Raw genomic sequence first — 14794 nt, 5'->3', positions numbered from 1 at the left:
AAAACAGCCAGAAGGCTGCTGCTTTTTTCAGAATGGGATGCAGGCTTGTGCATCAGAAAAGCTTCCTTGCATTTTGCAACCATGTTAGTCGGTCTAACAAAAGATACTACCTGTCCTGCTAGACCTTCCTCTTTCATATACATGTGAACTTGCACCATATGATATGTATTTGCACGCATTCACCTAAGTGTTGAAAGCCTACTTTTGCCAGTTACCTCCCTGACCTCCTATCCCTCCAAAACCCTGATCAATTAGGAGCCCTCACAGGCAAAGTTCAGATGCTGCCATGATCAGAAAAAAGTGGAAACTTCCAGAATAATGACTGCAATCACAATTGTCCTCAAATTTCACTATATTGAACAGGGAAAACAAACAAACTATAAACCACAACAAATAAACTCCTCCAGACAGGAAAGCACTGTCACTGTTGTCAAACACCGGAACAGGCTGCCCAAGGAAGTTGCTGAGTCATCATTCCTGGAGGTATTTAAAACGTGTAGATGTGGCACTTAGGGACATGACTTAGTGGTAGACTTGGCAGTGCTGGGTTAATGGTTGGACTCAATGATCTTAAATGTCTTTTCCAGCCTAAACGATTCTATGATTACGTAAGAGCAGAAAAGCTACCTTGTTTAGGCATTTTACATTTCTAGTGCACTCTTTTCCGCTTATACTTAATCATACCTTTTTCCATGGAGTTGCTTTTCAGATCTGCTCTGTCTCTCAGTCTTAAACTAAAAGTTAAAAATAATACAGATGCAGCTCCAGGTAAGTAAACCTCTGTACCAAAACTTTGCATCCAATCATCACATACCCTCCATGTTCAAATGCCAGCAACAGACTTTCTAATTCTCCGAGCATTAAGTTCATCCTCCTACCATGTGTTTTCTCTACCTCCTTTTAGTTTTCTAATTTTGGGGACAGGATGCAGAATCACAGTCAATTTTGCTCATGTGAATCTGTACCTGCTTAAGTTAACAGATGTTAAACATAATCCAGGCCTCCTGGGTTTCCTGCAGTGCCATCAGGGAACTCCCAAAGCACCACAGCATCCTCTGCACTTTGAATCTTCCCAGTGCAATCTCACAGAGCCAGCAGAAGATACCCTCTGCAGCTTTGGATGCCAAGTGACTATTTCCATCAAATCTCTTTGCTTCTCTTGTTCTTTCAATTGCAATGCAAGAAATAAGAATAAAGCCCCATTACCACTAAAGTCAGTAAGAAGCACCACCACCAAGACATAGATTTCACCCCATAAGCCTAGGGCTACTTACAGTTCTCTAATATCAACAGGAATCTCAATTAACACTATTAATTCTCCAGCAGATTCATTCAGGAAGCCTGAACTTAACACTTAAACATCCAATCAAAGCCAAATTAGTACCAAGAGATAACTGCACCCACCCCAGAAACTGCAAAAGAAAGTCCTAAATGCTCACCCAGAAAAAGATTTCATCTCTACAACACTCCCTTTTCAAAGAGCAAAGCAAGTCTGTCACTATCAACATTACCTTCATCACCACTCAGCCCACCACCATGTGAAGCCAGTTCCAGCAATCATCACCTGGTAGAAGCTTGGCTAACCTGCCTCAATGGTAACTCAGAAAAACCTCTTCTCAGCCAGGTGAGGACCATCAAGAAATGAGAAGAGCTGCTAATTTAAGTACCAGTCCTGTTACAGGTTGCCTGGAGCCTCACTCTTATTTGTAAAGTGTCTATAGGTAAATGCTACCTAAATTCAGTAACAGCTTTTGCAAGTCTGATCAATTGTAATGGTTAAACTTGTATAGTCAGCAGACAGCCAAGAGAGGAATATGTTTTAATGGTAGATGTGGAAACAAAGGGATTTTGATTAGCCTTGGGACTGGAGAGGGTAAAAATACTGGTTAAAGATTTTCCCAGGATATGCATATTAAGGACTTGTCTTTTTGCCCTCTGTGTAATTTTTTGTTATTAATATTTGGAAAGCAGAATTAGGCTACATTTCACCAAATCTCCAGAGCCTAGCAGGAGCCAACAGAGACTACAGCACAGCAACCTGTTAACTCTTGTACTTTTATTCATAATAGGATTTCACTAGTGAGCAACATGTTCTCTGTAGTGCTATCAGAGGCTTAAACAAACTGTTTCTCTACAAGCAGGGACCTTTCTCTGTGCTTTGCTTTAAAAGCCAAATGCATTGTTTACTTTTTTCTAATATGAACTGGAAATAACTTCTGTGTAAAGAAACTCCAACTGTTACACTTCTGAAGCAGCCTTCGCTATCAGTCCCAAACTCAAGGAGAACACGACTATGGGCGATGCTACAGAGAGCCAAGATCAACCCCACCAGAAGTTGCCCAGGAGAACATGCAGGTAGGGTGGGTTTAAATAAAGCCATGACTGAGATTATTTCACCCCCAGCATACCCAAGCGAGCCCTTCAGGTCTCCTGAGTGGCCCTTATCCAGCAAAGGAAACACTCCTCTACCACAAAGGCTGCCTTACATTTTTATTTGCCACTCCTGTGAGAGCAATAAGTCCTTTACTGTCCGTTCAGCTCTTGAAAGTCCTGTAAAGCATTCACCATTCACACTGCACAAACTGAGCCTTTTGAAATTAAAATCTAAAAGTAAATGTGTTACTCAATGGCTCTACTGCAAGGAGCCTGGCTGACACCAGCACAAGCCTTCAGGCAGGTAATTCACTTCACAAGGCTGGCAAACAACAGTATGTTTTATTTATTTAGAATGAACAGAAGAAAGAAACCTCACAACAGGGCAGGTAATGACATTTCAAAAATAATTCATGCCTGGGTAACAAAAGGGCAAATTTCAGTTACATAGAAAGCTAAAAAGTTTACTTAATGCATCCAAGGGGGGAAAGAAAAAAAAATTAATAATTGCACTGCATATGATTAACAAGTGGCATTTACAAGCTCTGCAAATTGGTCCTTCTGTTGCCTAATCTGTGGCCAGAAAGGAAGGCATACCAGAGGGAGGGAAAGGCAGGAAAACGGGACTTAAAAGAGTTCAGGGGAGAACGCTGCTAGGCTTGTAGCAAAATACACAGGCAGAAATTAAACACTACAGGCTAATCCCTGAAGGCAGCACTCGGAATACTGCACAGATTCAAACATTCTCAGGACACCAGCCCCACAATGAAACACCAACATCTCCAATTATTCCTAATCCCCCAAAACCTGCACTTGATAAAGAACAATCAAGAGCATCATCTTATTTGATATGAGTTTTATCAATTTTAGCTGTTGCTTTCACTGTATCAATAAGATTCCACTGAAACTTGAATGAACTGTAAAATTAACAGATAATTGTATTTGGCAATTATGATTATACTTGTCAAAATTTAATTTGTAGAATGCACTGTTCCAGTACTTGCAGGTTCTTCTCTATCAACTGGGAAAAAAAGAAAACTATATCTTTAAGACAAGTATGAAAAACATTATTACTTCCACAGTCAACTCTCTAACTGAGCTCTGACATTGTATAATTGACTTAGAAAGCAGAACAACAGCTATATAAAAAAGAAAATGTCAGTGTTTTCACAGTGCTAATCTATAACACTAGGAGGGCCTCCTGCTGTCAGACAGAGCTGACAATACAATAGCTTTCAAAGGGATATTACCATCGCACTTTTATTCTTGACATCAAAAGACAAAGAGAATGCTTTTCACAAGACATTCAAAAATCAAAATTTTGTATGAGCAGATAGGTAACAGCATTCCTTTAAAGAAAATAATTCATAGCAATCAACTAATTGGAACTCAGCAAACTCAGCAGTATTTTTATTTACTTTGCAGATAACATAGTAGCGACCAACCCCACTTTTCTCTTCTTGACTAACACAAATGAGGCAGGTAGGGTGTGAATCAAAAGTTTCTATCAGCATTTTTGCCAACTAAAAGCAGAAAAATAACAGCAATTCTGCAACTTCAAGTAGGATAACAAATCTAGGCTTAATTGCTCATTCTTTTGCAAAACAGTTTGATTACCAACTAGCACATTTATGCACAAAATACCCTTGGCAAGCTGACAGCAATTTACAGAACTGCCAAATTCAGCAGCCAAAGTGCATCTGATGCTTAAAACCTTGTGCCAACACCAGCCCAGTCCCCACATACTGCAGTGGAGTAATTCCTCAATTGCATTTACATGGAGTTGGAAACCTATGCGTTACTGTTACCGGCATCTCAGCACTTCACTTTCCAGAACAGCTTCCAAAGGCCCCAAGTTGTAGCATGAGAACCTCCAGTCTGATCAATAGGAATGATAAACACCCACCTTCCCCAGCCCCCATGACTGGCTGGGTGCTCCTGGGAGCTGGCAGCACACAGCAAACTTTTAAGGACATTGGTGTTGACATCACTTGTAATGAAGGACACACAACGTTTTAATGTCCACAACTGTGTTCTTGTGAGGAATGTGGGTGTGATTCGTGTCAGTAACTTAGAAAACTATTGAATTTATTTTTGCATTTAACTGTATTAACCAAGATAAACTTTAAACTAACACATGCTTATGCAAGGTTGTAACCTCAAGCACGGACGTATAGATATGCTGATGCTAAGCCTGATGCTAACTGCAGATATCCGGTAATGTAAACAAGGCTTGACACCTATTGTGTAGAAGTCACAAAACAGGAAGATTTGAGACCTTCGATTCAGCAATCTTCAAGGAAGGAAGATAAAGACTTCTAGCAGCAGACTGGCGCAGACTCGGATCATACCATAAAAGGACACTTTACAATATGTGAAAGGACACGTATACCAGATACAAAAGAGTATAAAAAGACAGAATCTTTGGGAATAGGTGTGCGTCATAGGTGGAGCGGAGACTCCCCGGCGCACCCAGCGCTGCTTGCTTATTGCCTCTCAATACTAATCAATTGTAAATAAAATTAATCAGACAAATTCACGTCTGTGGCAAGTTCTTATAACAAAATTGGTGACCCCGACGTGATCTCTGTGTGGCTGCTTGGGACTGTAGCTCTTACGAGGGGCGCCCCCACAAATTGTGGCTCGGGAGTTGTAGTCTCGGGTAGTCTCAAGAGATCAACGAACAGAGAGGCAATAACCAAGGAAATCGAGCTCCCGGAAAACTCCAGTATAAAATACCCATAATTCTTGTGCACGAAGACCCGGACGAGAACAACGGACTGTAAGTATCGTTCGGTTGGGTGGGAAGGCCGGTGTGTTCCTCTCTCCGTAATTCCAGGCATCCTTGAGGGAACTGGTTGGTGTAGAGACAGAGTGAATGTTTGTGTATGTATGACTGAAACGCAACAAAGTTGCGTAATTGCATGATAATAGGTGTAACTGAGACACAGACTGAGCATCCTGGGTCTGTAAAGCACGGGCCAGGATATCGGATTTGTGAAGCGAGTGTGGACCTCTTCTAAGCGCGTTTCCAATCTCCCGCGAGGGACTTGGCCGCTAAAGGAGAGAAGCGATAGTGAAAAAGTGGTAGCGGTTGATTGAAAGGAGATACACCCGGCGGGAAATGGGTCAGAGTAAGAGTCGTAACTCTAACCCAGAACGGGGCCCACGGAGAGGTCCCAGGAATAAGACAGGGAGCGAATTACCAGATATACCCCCAGACAGTCCCTTGGGGTTAATGCTTAAATACTGGGGCTCTTGGCCATCCCAGGAGGGAAAAAGTAAGGAAAAAATGGTCCACTACTGCATGGAAGTATGGACAAAAGAGGAAATCCGACCCGACCATTTGTATTGGCCAATATTTGGGTCTTTTGATGATTGGATATGTCAGGCTTTAAATTTATATGTAAATGGGAAAGAACCTTTTAGTCAGGAAGAGAGTGAGTATGCAGCCTTATGGAAGGGATCGTCTGTAACGGTCTCGTTATTTCCCCTAAAAGAAAGGAAAGTGAAAGGGGACAAACTAAACAAACCATCTTGGGAGCCATTAGACCACTTACCACCTCCTTATCAGGGACAAAACATGGAAGGTGAACAAAGGAATACTAATCCTCCAAGTTCACCTGACCCTGTCCCGTCGGCTCCCCCATCCTCCCCCCCCTTCTGCCCATACTAGGAGCAAAGTAAGAACAAAGAAAAATGAAAAATCGGAGAAAGTAGAAGAAACAGTAACGTTGGCACCCCTCCGAGAGGTTCCGATGGGAGGAGGAGCAGGAGGAATTGGATTTGTGGCGGTGCCTTTAAACACGAATGATACAAGATCTTTTAAAAAGGAAATGGGCAGATTGTTAGATGACCCTTTAGGGGTTTCTGAACGCCTAGACCAATTCCTAGGTCCTAATACTTATACCTGGGAAGAAATACAGTCAATACTGGGAATACTATTTACTGCAGAGGAGAGATCTATGATCAGACAAGCTGGAATGCGAAATTGGGAGAGACAACATCAGCAAGGTCCTCCCGGAGAACAAAAGTGGCCGAGTCAAAATCCTAATTGGAATAATCAGAATGGCCCTGACCGACAAAATATGATAGATTTAAGAGGAATGATTATACAAGGAATTAAGGATGCGGTCCCGAGGGGACAAAATATTAATAAAGCCTTTAGTGAACATCAGGAGAAAGATGAGTCCCCTACAGACTGGTTAGAAAGGTTAAGAAAAACATTACAAATGTATTCTGGTGTAGATCCAGCTTCCCCAGTGGGGGAAGCCCTGTTAAAAACCCAATTTGTGGCACGATCCTGGGGAGATATTAGGAGGAAGTTAGAAAAACTAGATGATTGGCAAGATCGTGGGCTCCAGGAATTGTTAAGGGAGGCTCAGAAAATTTACGTACGCAGGGATGAAGAAAAGCAGAAAGCAAAGGCAAAAATATTTGTAGCAGCAATACGAGAAACTCAAAAACAAGAACAGTCTAAACCAAGACCCAAGGCTTCAGGATTTGGGTATCAAGAAAGAAAACAGACAAAACGAAGGGAAGAAATTAAGACTGTTTCTGGGGAAATCCCGGAATGTTATTATTGTGGTAAGAAAGGACACCTTAAGAGGAATTGTAAGAAGCGGATGCGAGATGGGAAAATGTTCGAAGAGGAAGAATAGGGGTGTCAGGGGCTATACATCCTGGGGACAAAAACACCATCCGAGCCCTTGATAAATTTAAAGATAGGCCCCCAGGGAGAAGAGATAACGTTTTTAGTTGATACCGGAGCCGAGAGATCTACAGTCCGGTGTGTCCCTACGGGATGCCAGAAACGGCGATAAGAACCGCGGAAAAAGGGTGGACACACGCGTCACGAGTAAAAGGACCCGTAAAAGAATGGAAAGTTGTGACTGAACCCGGAGACATCAAGCTGACCCTCAAAAGGACTTAAACAAGTAACTGAGGGAATCCATATTGACTCCTGCAAACTTGAAGAGAGACATGCAGAAATAGTTATAATTATTTAAGAGCCAAGTGTTATAGCAGTTTGAAATATATCATTATTTGAGGGAATAACCATAAATAATATTTGAAAGATCAGTAGAAGTTCCTTTGCATTCGGTGTGAAATTACTATCTCCCTGGAACAATTAGTGTGGGTCAAACACTATTGTTGCTATAGCCGACGGGGAATATACCTTTAAGTTACCAGAGAGGGCAAGCCCGGAGGGAATCGGTGCTGCAGCTGAAAAAAGGTCTGCCGAGGGCTGCAACCCCTGGGGCTGTGACCGCTGAGCATTATGAGCCTGACCGGACCTCTTTTGGTGTTGGTTCTGATCGGAACCATACGAGGAAATGCCGCGGCTTTTGAAAGTATCCATAGCAACTGTAGTGAATGTATAACCACAACTAGAAGAGGGAGGATAACTTCAAAGACATTGGTATATCACACTGTTTATGAATGCAAAGGAACGAAAGTAGGTAGTTGTGTATATAATCAAACTAAATATGAACTTTGTAACGAAGGAAAAACTAAAACGGTATGTTTTAATCCAGAAGAATTCCCCTATCAATATTGGGTAGAAATAAGAACAAACTCGGCAGAAGGAAGACTGATAGCAGAAAGCCAAATAATAACTAATCTAAGTCACCCTGTATGGGTGTCACCCTGTATGGGTGACTTTTGATGCCTGTGACGCTATTGATGATGACTATTACTCCAACTGTGGAAACTTGAATTGGAGAAAATATTACAGCAGAAGTGAGAAATACATATGTCCCAAACCTAAATCATCATTACCCTTTAATTGCTATCATAGTGATATAGACGAGATTGCCAGGAGTTATCACTATTGTGCAGGCCCAGGATGGAGTTGTGCCTGTTGGAGTACAACTCCTACCTGGGGATGGCCCCAAAAATGTGGGGGAACCCAATTGAGGGCAGAGATTAAAAAGGGAATAACTTTTCCCAACTGCACAGCCCATTCTTGTAACCCTGTCAATCTAACTATCTGGAATCCAGAGCAATGGAAACAAGAAGAAGTAAAAATGGGACTATCGATTTATGGACCTGGAGAAGATCCAGGGGTGGTTTTACAAATAATAATTAAAGAAAAATTTAGAGAGTCAGTACAACATCACTTATTATTCAATTCATTTTATCATGAGATGGAAACTGGAGTCAAATATGAAATTCCCACAGTTACTAAAAATCTTTTTGTGAATCTTGCTGAAAATATAGCTAAAGCACTAAGTGTAACTAACTGCTATGTTTGTGGAGGAACTAACCAGGGAGACAGATGGCCCTGGGAGGCAATGGAAAGTAATATAAGTGATCCTGCAATTTGGAAAAATCAAAAAAGGAACAAAAGGAAACAACAATGGATCTTGCAAACAAGTATAATCGGGAAAAGTTGCTGGCAAAATTTAGAAAATGGTGGAAAACCAGTAGGGAATTTACTTTGTGAAGGAGGTTATATATGGAACAGAATGAAGAAAGACTGGGAAAGATGGGGAAATCCTATAGAAATGAATAACCAATTCAAAAACTGGACCAATGGAACTAACATACCAAACGGTTGGCCCGCTCCAGATGGACACTATTGGATCTGTGGTAAAATAGCCTTTGCATTTTTACCCCAAAATTGGACAGGATCATGTGTATTAGGAATGATCAGACCTAGTTTCTTTTTAATACCTATTAGCCAAGGAGAACGCTTGGGGGTCCAGTTATATACAGAAACTGATGAATTAAGAGAAAAAAAAGCAATATAAAAGAGAGCTACAAATTGGTAACTGGAAAGATAATGAATGGCCACCCGAACGAATAATTTCTTATTATGACCCGGCAACTTGGGCCGAAGATGGGTCCTGGGGATACAGGACTCCTATATATATGTTGAATAGGATTATAAGATTACAAGCTGTAGTAGAAATAGTAGTAAACAAAACTGGAAATGCATTAGGATTAATTGCAAAACAGAATACTAAAATGGGGACCGCTATATATCAAAATCGTTTAGCTCTTGATTATCTATTAGCTCAAGAAGGAGAAGTCTGTGGAAAATTTAATCTTAGTAACTGTTGTTTAGAAATAGATGATGAAGGTAAAGCTATAAGCGAGCTACTAAAAGAAATGAAGAAGGTAGCCCATGTTCCGGTGCAAACCTGGAATGGAGTCAATTTTGGAGGATTAGGATCTTGGGGACAATTCTTCAATGGAGATTGGATTACAAAAATAGGTATAGTAATATTGGGAATATTTGGAGGCTTATTGATAATCCCTTGTATAATTCCATGCTTTACCAAATTAATACATACAATTGTACAAAAAATGCAATTCACAGCTGTACCATTAGACCCAGAGACTGCATATGACGGGAAAACTCATTCCTTAATGGTATTAAAGGCAGAGACAATACCGGTTTTGTCTGCAGCCCAAAAGGCAGTTATCAAATTAGAAAATAAAACACGAATCAGTAAGTCACAAAAAGACAAATAGGGGAATTGTGAGGAATGTGGGTGTGATTCGTGTCAGTAACTTAGAAAACTATTGAATTTATTTTTACATTTAACTGTATTAACCAAGATAAACTTTAAACTAACACATGCTTAAGCAAGGTTGTAACCTCAAGCACGGACGTATAGATATGCTGATGCTAAGCCGGATGCTAACTGCAGATATCCGGTAATGTAAACAAGGCTTGACACCTATTGTGTAGAAGTCACAAAACAGGAAGATTTGAGACCTTCGATTCAGCAATCTTCAAGGAAGGAAGATAAAGACTTCTAGCAGCAGACTGGCGCAGACTCGGATCATACCATAAAAGGACACTTTACAGTATGTGAAAGGACACGTATACCAGATACAAAAGAGTATAAAAAGACAGAATCTTTGGGAATAGGTGTGCGTCGTAGGTGGAGCGGAGACTCCCCGGCGCACCCAGCGCTGCTTGCTTATTGCCTCTCAATACTAATCAATTGTAAATAAAATTAATCAGACAAATTCACGTCTGTGGCAAGTTTTTATAACATTCTGGGGTTCAGAACCATGTGTTTTTAATGCACAAAGTACAACTCTTCCTTACAGGTAACTGGAAAAGCCCTCTGCAGATGAGGTTACTGGCAGCAGGGCAAAAGCAGAGTCTGTGCTGAGGAAAATTACATTCACAGGCTTTGTCTGTGATATGGAATAAAGCTTCAGAACAGGCCAGCGTTTTACTCCATCACCACTACCACCACACTGTCACTGAAGCATGTATTTTGTAAGACAAAGACTCAACCCCTCCTACTTTCACTCCATCCTCATTGATCTGAAACAACCTTCCTCTAAGTCAAGTAGAAATTTGTCCCCAACCACCAGCCATGAGGTTAATATCAAGTGTGCACAAACTAATGGTCAAAATAAATCAGCATACTGTATTGCAAGTCATAAATGCCACATCAGGGGAAAGTCCATGTCTACTGCTGGAGTTACAGCTGCAGGAATTACTGCAAGTTTCTGCCAGGCGTTTGAACCTGAGACCTGATAATACAGCACAGGGGCCACATGTCCTGCAGCCTTGCTGGCATCCAGTTCTGGTTCATTTTAAGTAATGGTACCTAAGAGTTATCAACATCTGGTACTTCTGCCAAAGTTGGTCACTTCTTTAAAGTCAGCATTGCTCCCAGTTAATGCAGGCAACATGCCTTTTGCATGCAGAATAGCCCCTTTCATCACAGGCACACATTGATTCTATGAATGAAAAAGGATGCTCAAATCTCAGTAGTGGTTAATAAATAGTAAAGTTGCTGTGCAAAGTGAAATAAATACAAAGACAAAACCAGTAAATTATTAAGTCCCAAATGCTACACATATATCCACATAATTTATGCTTGTTTTCTTCTCAGTTGAATTGGGAAACCTGTGACCTCAGAGTGCCTTTATTATATCTCAATTATTTCCATGGAAACGTACTGTGACAATCTACTGGGTTGCCAGCTCCCTAGACCACAAAATGAATATGACGGACTTTCTAAAGGTAGGTGATATGGATGAATATAAAAAAAAAAAAAGGCAGAAATTACTTATCCTGCATACATAATGACTTGCCTCCTATTATCCAAAATTTCACCCAGATTCAGCTCATTCCTTAGATTCCCTGTTTGGTCAGCTCGTGCTAAAACCTGTAATTTACAGACAGTTTATGCTGAAGCTGAAAACACATTTTTTGGTGCCTAAAGTCTACAGAAATATTTAGAATCTTTAACAACTGGGCTTCCCCCAGCTCACTGTTGCAAAGACCTAGATATTTCTACATTACAGGGATAATGTTTCTTAGCTATGACTTGCCAGTAAGTTACCTGCTTTGATTCTTAAAAATGCTCCTGTAAATAGTGATCAGTTCTGTATTAAAATTAGGATAAAAATTTCATTATGAAGTATCAACCATTTGCAAGAGATACTGCTGCCTGAAAGGGTAGAAAACAACTGAGTGATAAACAGTAAATATTTAATGTTATTATGGCAGGAGATGTCAATGCTTACTAACTGGGTTTCTAGAGCAAACAGTTTTCACTAGCATAGAACTATTTTCTGAATGTTTCTTTAGCACTGAAAAATATTTTAAACTCCAGAGGCCTGGCCACTAAACATGATCCCCTCACTCAAGGGAAGTCATGACTCAAGGCCTGCACTGCTGTTCTCAAACTGCGATCCTTTTTGTTTCAAACACTGTATTTCAGAGCATCCCCTAGAAATAACTCCAGCTCTACCCTTTCTTCTGCCCACAGACTGTAACATTCATCTACCAGTTACTGAAGTAGCACCTTTAGCAGAGGTTGTCCAGGATTGCAGAGGGTCACACCGCCATGCGGCAAACCTGCCCCACAGCACAAAGTTGAACTGTACCATTAGTCTGGGGGAAAATTTGTTTAAGGGTTTGGTATAAAGATGAAAGACTGACTTTACAAAAACTTCATAAACATTTGAAGTATATACAATTTACATCGCAATCATCTGCTAAACAGTGGATATTTCACAAATAATCTAAAATGGCCCTGGGTGGGGTTTCAATTTGCACTTTATCTGGTCCATTAACCGTCCACTAATTTTGCCCACCCCAAGTTATTTAATTATGAACACTTTTTGTTTCATCTTTTTGCCATCTGAAGTTATGATCCCTTTGTGCTTCTACAACAAAGCCCCCAGACCACTGACTTTATGACTTCTGCTTTGTTCAGAGGACAATAAAATCTTACCCCACACCAGCTAACCTGGCTGGGAGCGAAAAGCTTCTGAAATCACGCCTTCCCTCTCGCACCCTTTCACTTAAAAGTCAAAAAGCTGGCAAGGCGGGTGGTACGGCAAGGGGCTGGTCTCAGCCCTCCCTTTAAGTTTCACCAACAGCTGTTTTCTTACGGAGGTAAGCAGGAGGTTTTAAACATTCTTTAGCTGTGGATGGTGAAGAATATGTGAAGTTTCACGTTTAACCTTTATTCATGCAGCTTTTCCTACATTTGGCTATTGTTTCTTCAAGACCAAGCAAGTTTTCAAACCCGATTTATCAAATCGGTTTTAATTCTCCCCTTCTTTCACCACCCTTATGCACATTGGACAGCAGGAGGAAACAGACGGCGCTCTTATTCCCAATCATAAAGAAACATTAATTCCGAGCTAACTAGCTAAAACACGAGTGGGCTCCATTCCCCCTTTCCCCAGCCCACTGATGCGCCGCCGTCCCCGAACATCACCGCCAAACTTTCCTCTCTCCCCGCCTCAACGATACTACCAGCTTCCTTCAGCAATCATCTCGACACGTGTCGCCAGCGAGTACCGGCCGGTGCCGCGGTACTCATACCCCCCCCCCCCAGACTGAGCGACAGGAACACTCCCCACACAGGACATCCGCTTGTTCCGGAGAGGAACTCCACCACCAGCGGACCGTACCAGGGGGATTTGCAATCCCAGACAAATCGGGAATCGGCCCTGATTGGCCACGTCGAGGCGGCGGCGGCGGCTGCCTGGGGCTGGCGGAAGATGTCTTACCTTTCACCGAGCGGGGTTTGGCTTGCTTCCTCCTGGGCATGTCCGGGCGTAGGGGCTCGTTCTTCTCTTTGTCTTTCTCTCGCCCCTGCCTTCCCTTTCTCTCTCTGCTTTCTCTCTCTCTTCCCCTCTTCCCTCCCTTCCAAACTTTGCGAGGCGAAGCGGCAGCAGCGGGATCGATTATTTGATTTTTAATTTTCTCACTTCTTTTACCTGTTGCAATGCGGCAAGTTCAACTCCTCTTTCCACCCCCTCGAGCACCTTCCACGGGGGGGAGGGGAATAAAAATCACAGTTGCAATTTTTCTTTTCCCTTTGTTGCTTTGAGCTTTTACCCTTCCTTCTCCCCCCTCAGATGTGCAAACTTTAGAGACGCAAAGCGAGTTAGGCCCTCGCCCCCACCCGCCTCTTTGTTCTTTTTAAAGTTTGCAGGCGCCCTGCGGCTCTCAGTCCGGCTCGCACTTTCGGAATTATAAAATAAAAGAAAAATTAAAAAAAAAAAAAAAAAAAGGAAAAACCCACCAAACCGCGGAGCCCTGCGTAGAGTCCCTGCCGCTGGGGTGAGGGAGGGCGCCCAGGGAGAACTCAGTGTCGCAGCCCACGACGAGCCCCGGCTCTCCGGGGATGCGACTTTGTTGCTGCGATTTTCCTAAATCCTCCGTCCGTCCGTCCGTCCGTCCGTCCGTCCGTCCGTCGGTCGTCCGTCCAACCTCCTCTGTCCCTTCCTCGCCCCACCACTGCCCGGGGAGGGCGGCGAGTCCCTTTCTAGGCTGGCCTCGGGAGGCGGCCGGCCGGGCGTGGTGCGGGCGTGGAGCTGGGCTGGCGGGTGGGTGGGCTCCCAGCGGCCGGCTGCGCTCGCCGCACACACTTCGCGGAACAAGGCAAGTGCTTCTTTGCATCGATGCCGGGGCCGCTAGCTGCATCCATGGGTTATTCGCTGGAAGGTGGCACCGCTCTTGCCTTCATTGCTGCTACTGCTGCCCTGGGTTTTTATTTTCTTTATCTCTCGCCAGCCTCCCTCTCTTTTCTTTGTCCTGGCTCCTTTTCCTCCTCCTGATCTTGCTGATGGGGCTGCAGTGCAGACACACATAATAAAGCCAGGCTTGGCTGTAAATGTAGCTGAGTCCCAGCAGGAGGATGTGAGGAGTGGAGTCCCGACGGGGGAGCGCTCTGATCCCGTAGGGAGCCCCGCGCAGCCTGCGCCGATCAGACGGAGAGCCAACAGCACCGAGCCATGGACGGTCCGGGAAATACAGCGAGCGGCCGCCCGCAAAACGCGGACCGCAAAGCTGCGGACCGGACTCGTTGCCGCGGCGCAGAGTGGCGCGGTATCGTGCGCAGCCGCCCATACTCCCCACCCCACCCTGGCCGACGCTGACTCATTGGCCGGTCCGCAGCGCGCAGACACCGCGCAGGCA

General features: G+C 43.1%; 1 protein-coding gene across 8 annotated transcripts in view; it reads right to left on the bottom strand.

Annotated features, from left to right (window-relative positions):
- Window positions 1-14552, bottom strand: part of LOC136004198 (zinc finger protein 423-like) — a 394537-nt gene extending 379985 nt beyond the window's left edge. For 5 of the 8 annotated variants that reach the window (XR_010608268.1, XM_065660484.1, XM_065660481.1 and 2 more), the window contains exon 1: window positions 13381-13892. Coding sequence is in view for 5 of the 8 variants with exons in the window: in XM_065660484.1 (XP_065516556.1) it covers window positions 13381-13420 (40 nt within the window). In the remaining 3 variants the exon portion in view is untranslated. The other 3 variants (XM_065660482.1, XM_065660486.1, XM_065660478.1) reach the window with 2 other exon arrangements.
- Window positions 14553-14794: the final 242 nt, after the last annotated feature.

This window comes from Lathamus discolor, chromosome W (genome assembly GCF_037157495.1).
Source record: "Lathamus discolor isolate bLatDis1 chromosome W, bLatDis1.hap1, whole genome shotgun sequence".
Classification (NCBI taxonomy): Eukaryota; Metazoa; Chordata; class Aves; order Psittaciformes; family Psittacidae; genus Lathamus; species Lathamus discolor.
This window is presented reverse-complemented; position numbering and strand designations above follow the sequence as displayed.